Source organism: Zonotrichia albicollis, chromosome 18 (genome assembly GCF_047830755.1).
Source record: "Zonotrichia albicollis isolate bZonAlb1 chromosome 18, bZonAlb1.hap1, whole genome shotgun sequence".
In the NCBI taxonomy this organism is placed as follows: domain Eukaryota; kingdom Metazoa; phylum Chordata; class Aves; order Passeriformes; family Passerellidae; genus Zonotrichia; species Zonotrichia albicollis.
In genome coordinates, this window is record NC_133836.1 from 857,306 (window position 1) to 879,624 (window position 22,319).

General features: G+C 49.9%; 2 protein-coding genes across 3 annotated transcripts in view; one reads left to right on the plus strand and one right to left on the minus strand.

The window, feature by feature from the left end:
- Window positions 1-3,152, plus strand: part of TMEM132D (transmembrane protein 132D) — a 178,062-nt gene extending 174,910 nt beyond the window's left edge. Inside the window, exon 9 of the mRNA XM_014272018.3 lies at window positions 77-3,152. Coding sequence (XP_014127493.2) covers window positions 77-1,231 — 1,155 coding nt within the window. The 3' untranslated portion in view covers window positions 1,232-3,152. The remainder of the gene's footprint in view (window positions 1-76) is intronic.
- An 11,546-nt stretch (window positions 3,153-14,698) lies between these two features.
- Window positions 14,699-22,319, minus strand: part of GLT1D1 (glycosyltransferase 1 domain containing 1) — a 34,200-nt gene continuing 26,579 nt past the window's right edge. The window contains exons 11-13 of one of the 2 annotated variants that reach the window (XM_074553953.1): window positions 20,682-20,780; window positions 16,053-16,343; window positions 14,699-15,915 (exon numbers count right to left, since the gene is read on the minus strand). In XM_074553953.1, coding sequence (XP_074410054.1) covers window positions 16,197-16,343; window positions 20,682-20,780 — 246 coding nt within the window. In that variant the 3' untranslated portion in view covers window positions 14,699-15,915; window positions 16,053-16,196. Of the gene's footprint in view, window positions 15,916-16,015; window positions 16,344-20,681; window positions 20,781-22,319 lie in introns of both variants that reach the window. The other variant, XM_074553952.1, reaches the window with a different exon arrangement.

The following is a 22,319-nucleotide window of genomic DNA, read 5'->3' on the forward strand; positions in this document are numbered from 1 at the left end:
AGGGAGCAGACCAGAGCAGAGCACATTTCCCTGAGGATCACTCTGAGTGGGTCTGTGTTTGTTTTATGTATTACAGGAAGCAGCCATCAGCTGCTGGATCCAGTTCAGTGATGGATCTGTCATGCCCCTGGATATTTATGACTCCAAAGACTTCTCCTTGTCAGCCACCTCTCTGGATGAGAAGGTGGTGTCCATCCACCACGACCCCAAGTTCAAGTGGCCTGTGATTGCCGCTGAGACCGAGGGCCAGGGCACGCTGGTGAAGGTGGAGATGGTGATCAGCGAGTCGTGCCAGAAATCCAAAAGGAAGAGCATCCTGGCTGTCGGGAGTGGCAGCATCAAGGTCAAGTTTGGGCAGAGTGACGGCAGCCCCAACGCCAGCGACAGCAAGCACAGGGGTGTCCAGCTGGAGGGCGACCGGCGCCACAAGGGCCCCTGGCAGGAGAGAGGGGACGGGCACTATTCCAGCTCCTCCATGGGCCACGAGCAGGGCAGGGCCGCCACCACGCACAGGTCTGTTCTGAGCAGGAAGGAGGACAGGGAGAGCCTCCTGGACGATGCCAGCCAGAACGTGCCCCTGGACTTCACCAGCTTCCCCGCCCAGGTGGATCTGCCCAGGGCCGCTGGGGACACCGAGGACAGCGAGCTGGTGCCGTCCCCCCGCGGGCTCAGCGACCTGGAGATCGGCATGTACGCCCTGCTGGGCGTCTTCTGCCTGGCCATCCTGGTGTTCCTCATCAACTGCGTCACCTTCGCCCTCAAGTACAGGAACAAGCAGGTTCCCTTCGAGGAGCAGGAGGGCATGAGCCACTCTCATGACTGGGTGGGGCTGAGCAACAGGACAGAGCTGCTGGAGAATCACATCAACTTCTCATCCCAGCAGGATGAGCAAATCACAGCCATCGACAGGGGGGTGGACTACGAGGAGAGCAAATACCTCCTCAGCACAACTGCCACCAAAAACATCAACGGACAGTCCTTCAGGGCTCCTGAGTCCACGTTCAGCGAGGGCAAGGAACAGAAAAGTGAGCCAACCGCTTCTCCTACCTCCAAGAGGAAACGGGTGAAATTCACCACCTTCACCACCATCTCCTCTGACGATGGCTGTCCAACTGTCAACTCAATCCTGATGAGTAACGAGGATGACATTAAATGGGTCTGCCAGGACATGGACCTGGGGGAGTGCAAGGAGCTTAAAAACTACATGGAGAGGTTACACGAAAACGCGTAATGAGACACAAAAGACTTTTTTGGTTTGGTTTGTTCGTTTGTTTGTTTTTCACTCACCTTCTGCCTTTAATTTTGGGTAGTGGGGCAAAGTGTTGTATTCTGACAGGAATCAGCTGGTGGATAATTACTCACTGGAGCCCCAAGAAGCCACCCAAAAGCAGCTGGGAGAGCAGAGATCCTGGACAGCTGTTAAAATTCAAGTCCTCTCTGTGCTCAGAGATGGAAGTGAGAGATGTGTGTGGGTTTTTGATACACGATAACATGAAAAAAAACTTAGAAAAATAATACAGTCTCATTCTCTGTGCTTTCCCAGGAAATCAATAAATATAACAAACTCCAGTGCAGTTTGGATAATACAAAGCTCACACAGCTCTGCTGTTCGATATTGCAAGCTTTGGTTAAAAGCAAGAGATTGGTCTGAGAATAAATAGATCCATGAGAAGAGCATGTCGTTCAGGCCACGTGCAGAGAATATCCATCCAGGAACATTCATTTAAAGCTGACAAAAACCAACAGTGAATGAAGCAGCTCCCAGAGCTGAGGAGTCATGATTTCCAAAGAGTCTGGAGGGGATAAAGGCGTAACTGGGCTGTTTACAAACCAGCATGTTTGCCTCCCAAGCATTGACAGTGGATACACAGATACAGTTCAAACTGAAACTCTCTTTTTAAGTAGATGCCAAGGTCATAAACTTTGCCAGCCAATTTTGGGTATTTGTTAATTTGTAAAATAGGAGAAGATATGATCTATACTCAGACTATCACTCATCCTAAGGAGGGTCTTTTGGAAAGTTTGAGAGAATGAGCTATTTTTAAAAGCCCGCTTTGTTTGATTGTCCTGTTTTGGATTTGTATTCCCAGCCCTTTCCCTGGAGCTCCCCATCTGGTATCCTGAGGGCACTTCCCAGATCAGTCAGCCTTGGAGCTGTGGTCCCTTCCCTTCCCTCCCGTGCACATCACTCCAGGGCTGCTCCAGCCGAGCACAGCCCTGCTGGTACCACGCTGTCCTTGCCTTCCCTGCTGTCCCTTCCCAGGGCTGTCCCTGTCGCTGGGCTCAGTGCCCCGTGTGCTGAACTGCCCCCAGCTGCCCCTCGCTCCTTCCCCTGCCCTGGGGAGCTGGGGGTGTTCAGCTCCTTGTGCCCCCCATCCTTAGCCCAGCACATTCAGAGGGCACTGGGAGGTCACAGGGAGAGCTGCACGTTCCACACTGAACCCTGCCCAGCTCAGCTCAGCAGATAGCGTTTGTTTCTCCCAGGGGTGATGGTTATCTTCTGTTTTCTTGATAAGGATGTACATAGAGTAGGATTTCAGTGACTACCCTTCCAACCCGACGTGCCCTCCAGCCTCAAACCAGGACATGTCTTGTGAGGTCCAACAGCAGCCTCCAATGGCCAGTGGCAAAGTGCCAAAGCACTAGCTAAAATCCAGGTCATGGATTTGATATAGAAAAATATTTCAAGCTCCCCTTTCATTTTCTGGAGTCAGTCCTTGCCCCCTTTTTGTTAAGTCTTCCAAGATTGAATCTAGGTTGCTCAGTTTAATACACACCCGCCCTCCCACAAACACTTAGATTGAATCCCTCTATATTTAGAATGTACTGTAGATTGTAAGAATGTAATATATATATTTATAAACATGCCAACTGTGAATAAAATTTGCATTTTAGTGGCTTCATCTTTTTTTCCTACTCCGCACGCCTCTTTCCTTTGGCTGTCAGAACGTTCACCCTGAGGAGCCTGGCAGCAGTACAGACAGAGGGCTTTGATGGATGCAGGAGGCACAATCCACTCACAGAATTGTATTGGCAGTGCTGGGGGACCACAGGCAGCACCAGCAACCTGTCATGCTACAGATGTATGTGCACCGAGTCACCCTAACAAGATTTGGAACTATTTGCAAATAAATCCACGTGCTTTATTTCTAGCCTGAGAGCCCAGTATGTGAGTTTGTGGGTTTGGGGTCTGCTTTTCTCCTCTGGGAAGATCCACTTTTGGCTATGCACCTTCTAAGGGAGCAGGTGAGTGGACAGAGCCAATGTGCCCAAAACTTTGGAGATCAGATGGTCTTTGCTTTCTTACAGCACCTCTGCTCAAGGCCTGGATGACCCAGGGCAGGACGGGGTGCAGCAGTGAGTGCAGGACCAGTGCAGCCGTGACAGCACAGGACCAGGTGCAGCAGTGAGGACAGGACAGTGCAGGCTCCAGACAAGCTCTGCCTGAGCTCCCAGGTGAGGTGAGCAGCCTTGGAGCTGCAGTACAGACAGGCAGCCTCCCCAGGTCCCTAGCAGGTCCAGCCCAGCCTTGCCTCCAGCTCTGGGGCTATTTTGGGTGCTTTTTGCACATCAGGACGTGGTGTCTGCAGTGAGGCAGGCAGGGTGACGGTGCCCAGGTGTCTCTGGAGCCCAGGTGTGAGTGCAGGTTTGCCTCCCCAGCGTGTGGCCAGGCCCCTCCTTGGGAGGAGCAGGTACAGACTGTGCTGGGAGCAGCCTGTCACCCTGCTCTGCCCAGAGCTGCCTGCTCCATCCCATTGCTGCTCCATCCCGTTCCTGCTCCATTCCATTCCTGCTCCATCCCGTTCCTGCTCCATCCCATCCCTGCTCCATCCCATCCCTGCTCCATCCCATCCCTGCTCCATCCCATCCCTGCTCCATCCCATTCCTGCTCCATCACATTCCTGCTCCATCCTGTTCCTGCTCCATCCCATTCCTGCTCCATCCCATTCCTGCTCCATCCCGTTCCTGCTCCATCCCATCCCTGCTCCATTCCATTCCTGCTCCATCCCATTCCTGCTCCATCCCATCCCTGCTCCATCACATTCCTGCTCCATCCCATTCCTGCTCCATCCTGTTCCTGCTCCATCCCATCCCTGCTCCATTCCATTCCTGCTCCATCCCATTCCTGCTCCATCCAATCCCTGCTCCATCACGTTCCTGCTCCATCACGTTCCTGCTCCATCCCATCCCTGCTCCGTCCCATTCCTGCTCCATCCCATTCCTGCTCCATCACATTCCTGCTCCATCCCATCCCTGCTCCATCCCATCCCTGCTCCATCCCATTGCTGCCTCAGCTGCCTCTGGGGAACAGCAGCCACTAACCCAAGTTGCTCTGGTAGCACAAAGCACAGAGATGTGCTCAGAGCACAAACAGCCTCCAGCTGCAGCACTGGGGATCCTGGCAGCAGATCTGTGCCTGCTCAGAGCTGCCTGTGTGTGCAGCAGCTGGAACTGGCCACTCTCATAGGGCAGTGCCATAAATAATGCAGTTTATTTCTAGTGATCTTTCCCATGGAGCTCACAGTGCTCTGAGCAAGGTGTGTTCCTTACTGACCTGGTGCTGTGCCCAGAGTCACTGCACATCTGTGACAGAACCCCTCTGTGCAGCATCCTGAGAGTGACCTGTGGCCACCTGTATGCAACCAAACACCCTAATTAATCTGCTAATTAGCAGAATACATCGAGTTCCTGCTGGGATTTTTGTATATGTGTGTCTTTGGGAGGGGATGTTGTGTACATTCCCTTTTTGCACTGCACAGGTCCCACACTGCTGAGCAAAGCCCCCTGCACCCTGAGCATCCCAGGAGGAATTCCGTGTTTTAGGCAATCAGCTGAGATCCCAGCTGGCAAACGGGGTCCTAAATCCTGTTTCCCATCACTAAAGCAGTGCTGGTGTTGATGTGCTGCACACACACAACGTTCTGCAGCTGTGGCTCCCACTGGCAATCTCCTGAACCTGATAAAGAGCCCTGCTGACAGCAGGCACTCTCCCGTGAGAGTTATTAATTACCTTATTGTTTTCTTCTGTGCAGTTGCCTCTTGTTTTCATGTTTGAGTCTCTCTTCCTGTGAGCAGACTGATTGAGGCATGTTAACAAAAAAAAAAAAGGAGATTTATCTGATACAGTTTGGTTCTTTTTAGAGACTTTATGCATGAATACAATCAGGAGTAGAAACTCAATGCTCCTATAAATCAGGTAAGCTGGTTCTTTACTCTCTTCTTTCATTTTAAAAGCTTCCCTTTCAGCCGTCTTAAATATATGGTGGTTTAGACCCAGCTGCATTAAACACCAGTGAGTTCGGAGTCTGAGCAATGCAGGTAAATAACTGGTTTGAAACAAGACTTCTCTGGAGTTGACTTCAAAAACCAGAATAGGAATTCAATCTCTGTGCAGCCTGCACCAAGCAGCTCCAGAAGCCACTTTCACACCTCGTTTGGGTAATGAATGGGATGTAAATGAAAGGAGCACCCCGGAGAGGCTTTAGCTCAGCTCTGCGTGTGCTCTCAGCTGTGCTGTGGGAGCTGCTGGTGAGCAGTGCAGCCTGGCAGAGCCTTCCTCCCACCCGTGGCACTGAGTGAGGGAGAGCCTGGCTGGGCTCCTGCTATTGATCACAGTCCAGCGAGCATCACTGAGGAATCAGCCCGGGGAAGGAGCTGCCGCTGCCAAATGGTGCGTTCAGAAACTGCCTCCAGCATTTCAAAAACTCCCAGAGATGAATTTATTTAGTCCTGAAAGCCCAGGACCTCTGTCACACATTCCTACATGTTCATTGTGGTGCCAGAGCCCGTCCCTGAGCGCTGCAGCCACACATCAGTGCCAGCAGAGCAGTGCCAGCAGCGCTCAGAGCTGTCCTGCCGTCCTGCTGTCCTGCTGGCAGCCCTCCCCAGCACAGGGGCTCAGCCCAGGGGCTGCCAGGGGGACAGGGGTGTCCTGAGCACAGGGGTGAGCACAGGGGTGTCCTGCACAGGGGTGTCTGAGCACAGGTGAGTCCTGCACACAGGTGTGAGCACAGGGGTGTCTGAGCACAGGTGAGTCCTGCACACAGGTGTGAGCACAGCGGTGTACAAGGTGCCAGCCTGAACTCCCCATGCAGCAGCAGCCATCCCTCCCTGCCCTGTCTGGCCGCAGCTTGAGCAGTCCCCTGAGCGCAGGAGAGCTCTAAACCAAGGTTGGGTATCACTGCAAAGTGCTGAGGAGACAGGATTTGTGTTCTGCTTCCAGTTCATTTCTGTTTGAAAGCTCCCAGGTGGGCCCTGCCTGTGCCCTTACCCAGCCATCTGCTTAAGCACCTCTCTGAGCAGCGTTTGCCTGCCAACACCCATCACCTTCCTCATGCAGAAATAATGCTCCTTCCACTGGAATCAGGGATGTGCTCTTTGGAAGCTTAAACAGGTGAAGCTCCAAGCTGGCAGCACTAATGGCCTGAGAGGAGCAGAGCACCTGGGCCCTGCTCATCCTCAGAGCATCACAAGGGCCAAGGTCACTGGAGTCAAGCAACGTGCCTGAAACAGGATCATTTTCTCCCTTCTTGCTGATGTGATATGAAGACCTCTGTCAACAAATGCTTCATTATGCAGGCTCCCCGCTCCAGCTCCGTGAGGAGCAGCAAATTAAGCAGCCCACGGATGTAATATTAATGGCTGGAGAAGCAGCAGTGCTGCTGTGCCTGTGTGCACTGCCAGTGCTCATTAGGAGATGCCAGCGCACGGCCAAGGTGCCTGCTGGATTGCACAGGACAGGCTCTGCCCTGGCAGCCTGCAGGGACGCCAGTGTCACATTGGTTTGCACAGCCCCAGCTCGTGGCTCCCTGCTGGACTGCTCTGGGTGCTCACGGGGGTCCTGCAGGCTCCTTTCTGCAGCCACAGACCCTGCTCCAGCTCTGCTGGGTGTCAGCTCTCTGTGCCTGAATTCCTCAGCTCTCTGTGCCTCAATTCCTCAGCTCTCTGTGCCTCAATTCCCCATCCTGTCCATGCTGGTTCCGGCTCTCTGTGCCTGAATTCCTCAGCTCTCTGTGCCTGGATTCCCCAGCCCTGTCATGCTGCCTGGCCCTGCTGGGTGCCACCATCTCCCTGTGGCACTGGCATGCCCAGGTCAGTGTCCCCAGCAGCAGAAGGCTGCAGCTCTGAGGTGTAACAGGACTGTGCTTGTTCATGTTCAGGCCTGTGTTCCTGGTAACTAAATTAGAGCCTCCTAGAGTCAGTTAATGCACTAATGACAGAAAAGGCAATCCAGGGAGCTTCACTGCTCAGCCCTGCTAATAGGAGGCTGCAGAGATGCCTGAGTGCTATTGGCAGCGTTTTCCTGAGCTCAGTGAGGGCAGAGGGGAGCAGAAATAAGGACAGAAGGAAGGGGCTGTCCTTGCACCCTCCCTGGTCAGCACAGAGTGCCTGGGTGCAGCCCAGCCTCCCCTGTCTCCATGAGGAGCTCACCCCCTGTATCTCCTGCCTCCCTATTTCCTCAGCAAACCCTTTGTCTGATGTCTGTGGGCACACATTTTCCATCCTGTTCTCATCAATCCAACCCCTAAATCACCGTGCTCCTGTTGGCCATGAATAACTTTTTACAGCTTTCTTGCATCACTCCCCTCTCCCAGGCCCAATCAATAGCTTTGCTTTTAGAGTTTGGCATTCCCTCCTGTGCTGCCCAGCAGGACACCAAGGTCAGAGCAGTCCCTCTTGTGTTCCTGCCTTCAGTACGTGCTGCCAGCCTGCAGAGGATTCTGCAACAGTGGAAAATCCTGTCTATTGATCAGCTCTGGACCAGGCTCTCCACACAGCCTTGGCTTTAACACTCAGGAATTGTCTGTGCAAGAGCAGCTGATGCAGCTCGAGGGGCATTTTTGGCAGGCTGCAAGTGCAGGATCAGAAGGATTTTTCTATTGCACTGCACAGTCCTTGCACAACCACCCCAGCTCCTGAGGAACCATGGGATTTTAATCATCTCTTCTAATTGTTCTGTCCCCTCATCTTCTGCAGAGCTGCTGTCCCCCCCTCCCATTGCACCATGAGGAGGGGCTTTAATCGCAGGGGTGCTCTTTACCCCAGCTGTAACATGGTCTGTGAGCTGCTGGGAATGAGTGCTGCAAAGAGGGAGGACAGACAGACAGACAGGCTGAGCATCACCACACAAATCAGCCTCAAACCTGGGAAATTTCCAGCTTTAGAGCAAGAGTCGGGACACGCTACTGAGAAATCTGCAAACAGCTAAATTTTGCCACTCTGATGCTCCTAAAGAAAATAACATCATCTCCTCCTTCGGAGTCTCACCCTTACATCTTGGAAGGCTGGTTCAGCTTCTCACCCTCCCCTGCAGTGCCCTGGGCTATAAACAGCCTCTCCTCCCTGGTGTGGGCTCCTCCGGAGGGGAGGCACAAAGGGAAAGCAGCAGAGAGGGGCAGAAAGGACCCACAGCGACAGGGGTGGCAAACCCCAGTCCCCAAGGGAGATACCCAAACCCCCGAGAGAGATGCCCCAGTCCCCAAGGGAGATGCTCTCCTCTCACACCCATTACCGGTATCAGCTGCTGTGGCTGTGGATGCAGTAAGGGCTGGGAGATGCTGATTTTCTATCCCAAGGCAGCAGGAGGCCCTGAACAGCTCACACTCCTGTATTTCTGTGGCTGTAAATACACACGTGGGTGCCTCAGGTACATCCAGCACTGCCTGCCCTCCTTTCTGCCTCTAACTCATCCCTTGCTTACTACAGCTTCCCCACCCCCACTTGAATATTTTCACTTACTGTCCCTTAAAGACCAGAAATAGCTTGTCAGCTTGAGACAGCTCTTGAGAAGTTTAATTTTCCTAATGCTTGTTGGAAATCCCCTTTCTGAATCTGCAGGAATATTAAGGTTCTTACCATGAGCTGGGCACAGAGGGAATTTGCAAGTAAAGCTGGCAGGGAATTGCAGCTGGGTGAGGAGAGGCTGGATGGGGCAGGATGGGCTGGGAGAGGCAGGATGGACAGCAGGGTGTCCCCAGCCATGCCAGCACTGAGGTGCCCATCGTCCTGCCCTGCCCTGTGCCACGGTGGCACCTCTGTGTCCCCAGCCATGCCAGCACTGAGGTGCCCATCGTCCTGCCCTGCCCTGTGCCACGGTGGCACCTCTGTGTCCCCATCCGTGCCAGCTCCTGGGCTGTGCTGCTCACACAATGGGCTCTGTTAAGGGACCTGGAACGAGCTCCTGCATTATTCACTGCATTTATTGGGATACAATATTTGCAGCCACTTCATTAAATTCTCTTACAATGTCCTGTCATTTTCCCCTGTCTCCCTGCCAGTGCCTGGCTCGCACAGATAATGCAGCAGCAACAATGTGGGGTGTGGGGAGGTGGGGAAATGGATTTGTTTTCTATAAAAGAGGAGAGCTGGGAATGATTTCACTCACTAATCTGAGGATTCTATCTCTCTCTTCCCCTTTTCCTCTCCAAAAAAAAGAAAGCAAAAAGAGAATGAGCTTGGCACACATAATTTTTGGGTAATCGATCCAGGCAGTGAATACTCAGGGCAATTAAGTCTGAGCAAAGAGAAAAGCCTCCAGCCTTACAGCCTGGGAGGGGTGTGCACAGCACAGGATACACAAACACTGATTTCCTACACGGAGCAATGAGCCCCTGCCCCCCTCACCTTCCAGGGTGCTCATAGTGCAGCACATCAGCCTCAATAATTGTTTCTTTTTCTTTTTAGCATTCCAAGCTGTGCTGTGAGGAGGGGCTGATGGAGCACACGCTCTCCTGGCTCAGGCCCTGCTGCTTGCCTGGCACTGCAGCAGTGTCACAGCTGCCAGGGATGGCAGGAGCCTGCTCCAGGTGGGGCTGCACATCGGGAGACTGGCTCAGCATCCAGACTGTCCAGTGAGCCGCAGGGATGGGGAAGAATAAATGGAGTTTTATGCAGTGCAGTTCAGAAAAATCAACACACTGCAGTTCCTCCCAGGTTAGAGGGGTTTTTGGTTTTTATCCTGTGCACCCAGTGTTTAAGGTGAAAGGGTTGCATTTGAGCCCCTTGGCTGCATTTGGAGCAGCTTCACAAGGTCTGCTCTCCTCCAGGCTCTGCTCCCATCCCTTGGGGCTGCGCTGGCACAGCCAGGAGGGATCTCTGTCTGCAGGTGAGGCTCTGCAGCCACACATGCTGTGCATGAACACAGAGTTCATGGATTGCAGTGACAGAGGCAGCCCTCGGTAACTGTGTGCAAACCAGGTTTCACCTGTTTGCCTGTGCATTTGTCTCTCCCTTCATCATCCAATGCCAAACACCTGAGGAAAGGTCAGCCCTGACTTGGAGAGGAAAGCAAACAGCAAACAGTGGAGATGGCTGTGGGGTGCAGAGCTCAGAGCAGTCAGCTGTGATTGCAGGGACAGAGGTGCCCTGGGGCAGGCGGGGACCGTCCCTGGGACAGAGGTGCCCTGGGGCACACAGGCTCTGCCCTCTGCCCTCTGCCCGCACAGGAGCCACAGAGGGGGAGCCTCAGCCCAGAGCACAGGAGCTGTCACACAGCTCAGTGCCAGCCTGCCTCGGTGAGTGTGGGACACAAAGAGCACTTCTGGTGGTGGGAATAGTAAATACCTGATGATTTGTTTTCTCTGGTAGCAGCATTAACAAAAGCTTGCCATTGCCGTGTGCTTTTAATGAGTCAAGCAGTGGCGATGGAGCCGTGTTTGGAATAATTCTGTGTTTTCTCAGGAGAACGCTGAGCCCCAGCCTTAACCTTCCCAGCAGTTCATGGCACTTGCAGCTGAGTTATTTGATTAAAATATTATTTTTACCAGCGCCTTGAGAGTGCTGCACAATGTGATTTATGCTCATTGTCAGGGTGTGTTTGTTGAGGCTCTCACACAGAATGAACTCTCCATTCATTGGCACTGATGCCAAGGGAACTGCTGTATCCCAAAACAATGGGGCAGAACGTGCAGAAACCCTTCTGCTCGTGCAGCTGCATCCAGTGGGAGTCACCTTAGGGAGTCAATCTGCATCCTCTGCACTGGGATTGCAGCCCACAGTTGTGCCCAGTCCCTGGAGGAGGTCAGAGTGCATTTACATCAAGGGCCGCTCTGTTCTCCTCCCTCCCTGCACATGAAGCAGCAAGGCTTTATTTCAAATATGTTCCTCTTGCTCAGCCCTTAATGGCTCGAAGTTTTATTATCATTTATTATATATATAATATATATAACATATAAATATATATTTATAAATATTTATAAATAGAAAATATTTATATATAGTATATTTATAAATATTAAACATTATATAATAGCTATAATATTATACATTATATCTATTTATATAGAAATATTATATATATAATGTATATTATATAATATTTAATATTTGTAAATGTATTATATATAAATCTTATAATTTTAAATATTTATAAATGCATATATATTATATATATGTATATATAATATTTTTACATCTTTTTTAAATTGTTTTATTCCATGAGGAATAATCTGACTTACTTTCTCTAACTTTCTAAAGCAGAGCTGCTGCACAAATCCTCCCCAGTAGTACAGCCAGATTCCCCAACCTTTCCCAGAAACTCTTGTGCTGCAATTTGCCTTTAAAGGCTCCCCAGCCCACAGGAGGGTGCAGCTGATGCAGGGAAAGGTGCAGCCTGTGCAATAATCCTGGCCCAGCCAGCCCAGAGGGTCAGGCAGTGGGAGCAGTGCAAGCTGCCAAGGCTGGGACAAGCAGGATTGATGGAATTTTTAAAGTGATTTCAGGTGAATTCTTGCCTAAACCCGTTTTTAAAAGCAAAAATAAAAGCCAAGCTGTGAAGCAGCTGGGAGCTGTAAGGGATGCAAAGGCCACCCTCAGGCCGTGAGCTTTGCTGTGTGGCTCACGTTGAATTGGAGCTCTGAAATAACAGTGGGAATTTCAGTGGCAGGGATTCACTTCTGAAGCACTAGAGGAGCATTTAGTTTCAATGAGTGATGAAACCTGACTGAATCAGACAAATGAAATAAGTGACCTCTGTCTGGCAAGGTTATCCTTGTGGCTGGACTTTCTTAAGCAGATTTGAAGTGCACAGAAATAGGAACTGTGAGTAAGAAGCACATTAAAATGTCATAAAAGGGGGTGCCCAGGCTCAGGAGCAGGAAGGGTTAAAGGGTGCCCATGGGGTGAATGCTCTCTCAGGTCAGGTGCCCACAGCTTTGATTTCTCAGTGCCCAGATGTCCTCTGCTGGTCTAATTAAAATGTATTGTTTAATTTCAAGCACATGTTTTAAATTAGCTTAATGGCAATGCTCTAGGGGAAATGAATTTCTAGAGTCATTTTTCCAGCCACTGGACAAAAGTGCTGGCCTGCATTTTTTGGAAAGGATGTGAGATTTGAAGTGCCCTCCATATTTGCTACCTAAAAGAGATGTCACGGGAATGGCATGGAATAATTACTTGATGAAAATATGCTTCATTTAGAGAGAATTAAATTGCAGATGATTTGAAAAATGTTAACTGTTTCTTAAAACATGAGGGTTCCTGTTTTTTAGTACAGTTTGCTCCTATATTGGTGACGGTGGGAATTTTCATTTTAATACGTGTCTGCTTTGTGTAAAATTCTCAATGCAGTTGGGGCCCTGAAGGGGGTGAGGGTTTGGCTCTGTGTCAGAATGAAAGGCCCTGAGGAGCTGTGGGACAGGACAGGGCTGCAGGGAGCTGCTCCCACACAAGGTTTGAGTTTCAGACATTAAAGGAACTGGGCTGGGACCAGGCAGGCGAGGGAGGGTGGAAGTGAAATAAATTCTGCAGTGATGAAATTACTTTGGACAACTTAATGAAAAAAACCGCTCAGATCCCACTGAGCCATTAAATGACTGAATTCCACATGGAAGCACCCATCTCCTCTGACAAGCCTTTGACAAAACTGTTGCTTTATTTTCATGGGGAGTGATTCCTGACCTGCAGATTAAAAAGACTGAGGGGAGAAAGGGGCACAAGGAGTTATGAGCCCAAGAGACAGCAGAAAATACATTGAAAATGAACACTGAGGTGCCTTTATTAATCCTAAAGGTACATTTGGGTGATACTGGGGCTAAATTGATGCTAAATGATTTGCAGAAGAGGCACAAATACTTTTAAATCTCCCAATGTACATTTTAACGTTTTTCTTTGCCATTTAAGCCCTGCTATGATTACAGCATCCCTTCGAGCAGCTGCCTGTTGCCAGGCTGAGCTCTGGGGCTCTGGCAATGGGAACCCATGGTCAGCACCCAAACCGGGCACACTGAGCCCAGCAGGAGCGTCCTTGGGGCAGGCTGGCCGGGGAGGTGTGGGAGCTGACCCTGACTGCTGGGCTGTGCATGCTTTGGGGTAATTTAATGAAATCCTAATGCCATGGCTGGGTCTGTGCCCCCGTTCTGGCTGTGCCAACGGGGAGCAGCATTGTGGGACCCTGCACAGGTCCTGCCCCTGCATCCCACGGCAGAGCTAACTGCAAACAAAATGCATGTCATGGCATTAATTAACAGCGCATTCCAAGGTCCTGGCATGCAGGAGCAGCCGTGGGGTGGGTGCACAATGGAGTTTTTCCCTGCAAACAGAACAAATGCTATTTTTGGAGCTGGAGCTGCATCTCATCGAGGTGTGCTTTGCTTCAAAGCTGCCTGGGTAGGAGTGGGGCTTTGAAGGGGAAGATAAATACTGTAATTAGGGCTGCAGGACAACAAAAGGATTATTCTTACCTATAAAATCATTTGAGTGAAGTTGCTGCAAAGATAATTACACCCAAAACTGCTTGCATGGGTCTCATATTTTCCTTACAAGGACTTACAAGACTCATTGAATATTTATAGGCCTGGAACATGAGACTGGGTGAAATGCAAGCCATAAATCCGGGCGCATTTATGATGAAATTCCTGCAGTTGCTGGCCAGGCTTGGTGGCAGAGCAGAGCAGAGCTGTGCTGGATGTGCCTGGGCAGTGCTGGGGCTGCCTCCTTTATTTTCCTGTTGGTGCTCCTGCCACTGCTCCCCCATGCAAATGAGCATGCTGCTCCCCAGATGCAGATCTCATATTTAGAGATTAAATACAGCCTGAAAAATCATATGTTAATTACATTCCGAGGGTGTAGCAGAATTTCTCACTTGAACATATTTTGTTTTGCTGGGAATAGCACAAATTCCAGATCAATATATTTATAGTTGGTGCTCAGTAATAAATGTATCAGGCTGCAGAAGCTTTCTGATCATTACTATTACTAATCACTTACATCAGCTCGGTGCTCAGGCTTCTATCCCACACTGTGGATTGGTTTATTTGCTTTTAAAAACCTGCTTTTCTCAGAAGGTAACCAATTCCATTGGAAGGGGAGGAGGAATGCCAGTCAAGCAGGGCATCAAAATGAGCTGGCAGAGATCTCTGAGAGGCTGTGAGGAACAGGACACCCTGAGGTTGGCTCAGGTGGTTGGAAAAGTCCCTTTTTATTCCCCATAAAGGTGCCCTGCCATGTGTGATGCTGGAAATGCACCTTGCAGGGTTCCCCTGCAGTGTGTGCAGGGCCAGGAGCCAGCAGGGCACTCCAGGGATGGTGGGATAAATAAATGTGCTTGGGGGGGGTGCAGCAGGGCTGGGGCTTGAATCTCGGTTTGTTTGCCCTGGGGTTTGAATCAGGCTGGGTTTGTTTGCCCTGGGGTGTTACTGAAGGGCTGAGCAGCCCCAGCACAAAACAAGGAGGGAATTGGGGAGAAATCAATACACAGCACTCAAACTGCTTTCTTGTTTACTGTACCAGAACCTTGCAAAACATCAAAAATAGAGAGGAAAGCTTAAAACACACTGTGAACTTCATTATTACAGAGGAAAGTCTGACACAACAGCCACTGGATCAACAGAAAGCATTTCACAGGCTCTCCTTGGGGCAGGCTAGAGACCTACAAAGCAAACAGGTTCCCAAGAACCAGAAATTACAAATATGCCCCTCTTTTTTGTTTGGTTGTTGTTGTAGCTGTTTTTTGGGTTTTTTCCTCTAGCTGCAAGTCCTTTGATGAACAATTACAGACTCAGAGGTGTGTCCATGGTCCCTGGGCTGGCAGGGATGAGCAGTGTGGGCTTTGGGCAGAGCCCAGTCTCACTTTCAGAAAAGGCTGCTGCGTTGTATTGGAATAAATACATCCTGAAAAGCCACAAATAAGAACAAACAGTGCCAAAACACACAGCAAATACCTCCAAGCCCATCCCTTTGTACAGGTCTCATAAATCTTTCAATAAATAAGCAAATCACAGAGGTACCAAAGGAACTGGCAAAGCAAGAGGTAGTTTATGTAACCAAGCAGCTCTGGCACAGCTCTGGCACCTGGGCCAAGCTCCTGCCCTGTGCCAGGGGCAGAATGCAGGCTCAGGGGAGCTGGGCTGCTCTGGGGGGCTGCAGGAGCACCCTGTGCCCGTCCCTGTGCCCCTCCTTGTGCCCGTCCCTGTGCCCAGGCTGGCTCTGACCCCTGGGCTGCTCTGGGGGGCTGCAGGAGCTGTGCTGTCCAGAGCTCATCCTCTGCTCGTGCCCCTGGGCTGCAGCAGGTGTGTGAGTGCCCCTGGCTGTGGGCAGGGGCTGGCACTGCTGCAGGGTGGGAGGGAGCATGGGCACAGCATTCCCTGTGACCCTGTGTGCCAGGAGTGCCCTGGGATCACAGCAGCAATGCCCTGGCACTGCCCTGGCTCAGAGCAGCAATGCCCTGGCACTGCCCTGGGAGGGATCAGAGCAGCAATGCCCTGGCACTGCCCAGGGAGGGTTCAGAGGAGCAATGCCCTGGCACTGCCCTGGCACAGAGCAGCAATGCCCTGGCACTGCCCAGGGAGGGCTCAGAGCAGCAATGCCCTGGCACTGCCCTGGCACAGAGCAGCAATGCCCTGGCACTGCCCAGGGAGGGCTCAGAGCAGCAATGCCCTGGCACTGCCCTGGCTCAGAGCAGCAATGCCCTGGCACTGCCTAAGGAGGGCTCAGAGCAGCAATGCCCTGGCACTGTCCTGGCACAGAGCAGCAATGCCCTGGCACTGTCCTGGCACAGAGCAGCAATGCCCAGGGCTGCCCAGGGAGGGCTCAGAGCAGCAATGCCCTGGCACTGCCCAGGGCTGCCCTGGCTCAGCCTGGCCCTGCAGCAGCTCTGCTCTGGGCTGTTACTCTATTGAACAATTTCTGGCTGTTTTTAGAAAGAACCCAAGGAACCCCAGCCCGTTGCCATCACTAAAGGGCTCTGTGGCCCTGCCAGGTCACTGCAGTCTCTGCACAAGGCTCTGGTAGGTTTTCCTCTCCCCTTCCCAGGAGTGATGCTGCTCCACGTACTCTTTGGCCCTGGTCACAATTTCCTTTTCCAGAGTGGGGTCATTCATTAAACTCTTGGACAGTGTAACAAACTCCTAAAAAAGGTGAAAAAAAGAATCAGTTAAAATTTCTTTGTAAAGGTCCCAATGCTACTGCAGTAGCTGGTACTGTCCAACTGTGAGGCAATGCATGGAGCTGTCCCGAGTCCTTTCTCAAGGTCAGGTACCAGACTTTATTTATAAACAATGACTAATAAATAATAATTTTATTATTTTACACAGCCCACCAACTAAGACATTAAAATCAAAGACAATTCACATTTAATGACACAGAAATTGTCTGCCTACCCAATGGCTGAAAGCCAGGCTGGTTATAAATGAATTGCCTGTTCTGTAATCTGGCATCAGATGTTTGAGCTCAGCTCAGCTAAACTTTCACCTCATTGGTGCTGCACCCTCAGTGAATTTCATGGTAAGGCTAAAAAGTCCCAACACAAACCCAGTGTAAGGAAGGAGCAGCATGCAGCACCTGGGCAGGTACAGATACAGCAGGGTCAGCTCAACAAACACCAAAAAAACCCAAATATTCCCTTGAACTTCACTGGGCAAAATACCCAGAGAGCTCAGAGTTCACAAGTGTCCTCTGCCTGCTCCTCTGCCTCTCATTGACTCCCAGGCAAGAGAAATTGTGAACTTCAAACACCTGAAAGGAGATCTGATGTCTGAACTAATCTGTTCTGAGCAGCTGCTCTAATTTTCCATCAAGAGACAGCTTCAGCTTGATTGCAAATGTGCTCAGATGTGTGCAGAGCAGGGCTGGGTTCAGCTCAGAAAGCAGCTCTGGTGGCACTGGGAGATTGGGATAATGTGTTAGCACACAGTGAGGATCAGAGCATGGGGACAGGGGGACACAGAGGATCCATGATTTACACATAAATAATGCCAGCTGTGCAGGGAGATAGCCCAGCCAGGAGCAGAGTTCATCAGCATCAGGTTAGGGCCACAGCTGTCCTTGAACAGCCAAGCACACAAATGTCTAAATACCTGCACAAATGTCTAAATACATGAAAATCTAAACACACAGTGCCCAAATACCTGCACAGCTATGAAAGCTTTGGTTAAACTCTGGATTTTTGGGTGAATTTGCAGCTGTAGTGCACAATGCACAATGCAATGTGGCTGATGGGGAAATCTCTGAGCAGGGGATGATCCCTGCTTGGGCTCTGCCTGCCAGGACAGAGCAGCAGGAAAATTCAACACCCAGAGCCAGAGCCCTGCTGTGCTGGGGCTTGTACCCAGGTACAATGAGGAGATTTTCCTGACACAGGTGAGCAGTGAGCTCTCACTGTACACCAGGGCAGTGCTGGTTATGAGCTGGGCTCTGGGGAGCTGTGCCCACCCGCCTGACTGGTCTAACTGGGATCTCAGCCCTTCCCTGGGGGATTCTGTGTCTGCCAGGGCTCACCCAGCCCCACAGACACCACAGAAGGTGGGGAAGTCTCACCTGACCTCTGCTGCCTTCATCCACTTGCCTGGAAAGTCACAGTGATAAATACTGTTCCCACTGAACCACATCCCCAACTTTAATTTTATGCTCCTGTGGAGGATTTTATTTAAAGTAATGTTTTAAAGTAATTTATGTAAATTACCTAAGAGCAGAAGCAGCAATGTAACATTTCTTGACAGGTAGTCCTATTAGCATTCTTTTAAATTGTGGATATGGAGGACAAAAACTTGGAAACATGTAAATGATAGAAGAAATGAGATCCTTATTCACAGTTACAATACTCAGGGCTGAGGATAATTTCAGGAAAAAATGCCAAACTGAGTCCAAAGCCTTAAATTTGAGAAAATGCAGGAGAGAGAAGAAGCAAATGGAAAAATCCCAGGAGATGGCAAGTAAGGACATCTCAGCTTTATCCTCCTCCTCCTCCTCCCCCTGCAGTGAGAGCCCACAGTCACTGCAATCCCCTGGGAGCAGTGGGACACTCACTGGGATTTATTGGGTGTCACCCTGGAGCAGGGCCTGTGTCAGTGTGGGTGCTGAGTTCAGGGAGCTCAGGTGTCCCCCCTGCCCACAAGTGATTGAATTCCAGCTGTGGGTCTGAGTCTGGATTTGCAGCATGCAGACATGCACAGCTCTGAGCCCTGCAGGAAATGCAGCATTGCATTCTGCCTTTCCATCAGCCTGTGATACATGAACTGATTCCAGGGAGGTAACACACCTGCAGCAGCTGCTCTGCTCCATCTGGGATATTTGCACAAATATTTGTGCACTCCCATATTTTGTTGTAGCTTCAGTTTTGGTGAAAAGGGTCAAATGCACAAATGGCTTTCAGCAATAGGGCTAAGGGCATGGCTTGAGCAGCCCAAGTAAAGGAGGTGATCTCTGTCCTAACTCACTACCTGGGGCCATCCATGCTTCCACAAACCCTTACTCCCTCCCAGGAGTGGGGACAGTGAATGTGCAGGTGGAGCAGAGCACAGTGAAGGGCTGAGGCTCAGCTGTGACCACAACCCAGAGAAATGGGAGCAAATCCTCTCCTGTCCCTGCAGAAACTCTCACACTGCCCTTTCCATGGGCAGCTCCACACAAACACAGCAACATCCATAATGCAGCTTTCTCCTGGCAAATTGACCAATCATCCCTAAAGAAAATGTCAACTCCTCTGTGTCTCATCAAATAAATCCTGTCTGATATTTTGCAGAGACACAGAAACACAGGTACACAGGAGATAAAGCTGGAAATGAGTAAAACAGGGTGAAGAATTCCTCAATTACCACCAGAGCTGTGCTGGTGCCACAGCTCACACATAATGAAAATAGGATGCATGGTTAATATATTATTTATATCATGGAAATAAGTCTGCAATTAAAGCAGTTCAGAGCAGCTTGAGCAGGCAGAAGAAGGAGATCCCCAGGGAGGCAGAGGGCAGGTGTGCAGGCAGTGCCACAGGTACCTGGGGGCAGGTGGGGCCCTGTGTGCTGCCCCAGGGCTGGAACTGAGAGCTGGCACTGCCACAGCTGGCACAGGAGAGCTCTGGGGGGCACAGGAAAGCTCTGGAGGGCACAGGAGAGCTCCATGGCACAGGAAAGCTCCATGGCACAGGAAAGCTCCATGGCACAGCAGAGCTGCTGCTCCCAGCCCTCCAAACCCTCACAGGGGCTGCCCAGGTCCTTTCTGTCCCTTCTTAGTACCTTGGAGGTTTATTTGCCTCCTTCTCTTTATTTAGGTCCTTCTGTGAGCTCTCCCAGACATGGGAGCTGTAATTCTGAAACCCAGCCTGCTGAATAACTTCTTGTGCCTTCCCTTTTAACACAGTTTTGCATTATTTATTGCCCCGTTCTTATCTCTTACTTTTTTTACTTCAGGTCCCATTAACTCAGTGTCAAATATTCCATAAACTTGCAAATCCAAGCAGCAGCAGGATCAGCCCATGATTTCAGTGATGTGCACAGTGATGTGCAAAAATGATGGAGTGTCAGGAACAAAATGAGACATTTCCTATGTTCCCGGAAGCCACAGAAGCTCACTTCCAGCAGAAAAGCCAGCAGCACTCACCATTTACAACAATTCTCACTGCATAATGGCCAATTAATATCCCTCTAATTTGGCTTCCAAAAGACAGCAGGCACAAATGCTCCTACCCCAGGTACTGCAAAGCTTCCCCTCCTCAGATCAGAAACAGCTGAAAATGAGCAGTGCTTATAGAACCATACTTGAATTGGAAGAGATTTTCTAATAAAATCTTCAAAACCAACCAAGGGGATTCACCTTCCAGAAACACAACTTAATAGGATGCATTAATCACACAGTCCACAAAGTAAATAAATTAAGGTACATTCTCTACTTTGCAAAATTATCAAATAGTGAATTCTAGTATGTGTTTTTAATCTTGAGTTGGATAAAACTCTGAGGGAATCTTTTTCTGGGAGTCATTTTCCATGGCATACATGAATATGTAACAGCAGAGCCCTAATACAGGAAAATATGCTGGAATGAAAACTTCCAGCATTTAAAAATGGGTAGTGTTCCCTCTCTTCCCACTCTTACTTAACTTCCCTGAGACTTCATCCTAACACTTGGCTTAATTTTATCATTAATTTCTCTGACTGAGCAATATCTTGCCTCTAAAAATACTTTACATGAACAGTGCCTGCTAGAAATTACAGAAAATGTGTCATCTGCAGCTCCAGCTCATTCTCCTGGTGTCTGACACGAGTTCTGCTGCAGATACTCCTGACGGGGAGTCTGGCACAGGCTCAGCATCTCCTGCAGGTTTGGAACTCGAAGCCAGAGCAGCTCAGAAAGCTTCCCAAGGCTGACACCTAGTCCGGGCTCCCTGAACTGCAGAGTGTGAGCAAACTGCAGCGATCACCGGTGACCACAGACAGGCTGGCATGGAAATGAACCCAAACCTGTGCTGCTCTCACCTGGGGAGTGGAAAACAGCAGCCCCGTTTCCTTGTGCTTTATTATTGCTGCATTCCCGGGAATGTTCCTGGCCAGCACTGGAACTTCTAAATCCATTGCCTGCAGGAATACAGAAAAGGAAACAGTTTGTAAGGATTTGTGGATTTTGAGGTGCTAACAATGACAATTTTAACAAGAGAAGCACAAACAACAACCCAAACCTCTTTCCCACCACTCCAGATTTTTAATTTACAAACACCCTTCCCCAGAGAGCCCTGCAAGGCACAGAACCCAGACAGAACCCAGCTCTGAGGTGTGCAAAGCCTGGCCCTCAGCTCTGCTGCTCTGGATCTGATCACTATTGATGGATTGGGCAGCCTGGAGATGCACTGATGTAAAAGCAAAAATATTCATTTTGTGCAATTATCACAGTGTCAGATGGGGAAGAAATTCCCTCCCCCAGATCTTCAATGTGTTTCATACTGATTCCCTGTCACTCAGAGTCAATGCAGTTTTAATTGCTGTCATTACACTCCTGCATGAGGAGCAATTTTGCTTCAGTCCACACAGCAAGGAAACAAAACTCCAAGGAGAAAACCAGGATTTTTTATAGTTTGGACAAAACTGAAGAGACAAACAGCCAGGCTGATAAGGTACAGGAAGGGACTGCTGGGACTTAGCAACATATTTTAATAATTTAAAATCCCCAAGAAATCACTGTTAAAATCACCACTGCAGGTGTACTAGTCTGACCATAGCATTTCCATACCCTGGCACAAACATCTGCTTTGCAGCAGTAAGAGCTAAAAATAACAGCCCTTAATGATCAAACCTGTTCTACACTTGGTATCAGAAACTGCCAGAATTTCTGGGGTCACTCAGACACAGCAATGAAGCTGCAGAGATGGTGACTGATTGAAGTCAAGCACCAATATTTAATTTTCTGCCATTTCCAAACTCTAAAGGGAAAGACATTTGTTCTGCTCAGACTTGGAGGGCAGGAGCTGCCACACAAGAAAATCCTGAGCTCCCCAAATGCACAGGTACCAGTGAATTACAGCCACTAAAGGCAGGACAGATGGCCAAAGACTTCAGATGCAGGGCTGCCTTTATGCCACTGGCCTTAACCAAATGGACGGGGCTGTAAATAATTACTGCAAGAAGTGGCTTCAAATTTAATTTAGATACTTAGACTATTTCCAAGCAGTAAAAAGAACCATTTGCATTGTTGAAAAGATGCATAATTTACTGACCTAGCTCCCAGGAATAATAGCATCAAACAACATTTCAGTCCACTGGCCATCTGTTTTGTTCCATTATTTTGAGTGCAAATGTGTTTAGCTGCTCCTGCAGGAGGATGCAGGGTGTAAATTGAAGCTGGGGACATTCCCCTGTAACATCTCTAGCCAGCAACAAGGGCTGATAGAGCAAAGGCAGGGTTTATTCAGCACTCTGTCTTTGCACTGTCCCTCATTTCCTTCCTTCTAGCCCATGCATCTTCTTGTTGGCTCTCCAATTTTACTGCTTTACAATATTCCTTCATCTTTGGTGGTTTATAATCTGCTCTGGCTGTTATTGCACCCTGCTGGTGCTGCACATGTTGGCCAAGAGTGGATTGTCCTCACAGCACAGCAGAGTCTGTCCAGCCTCCTTTTCTTC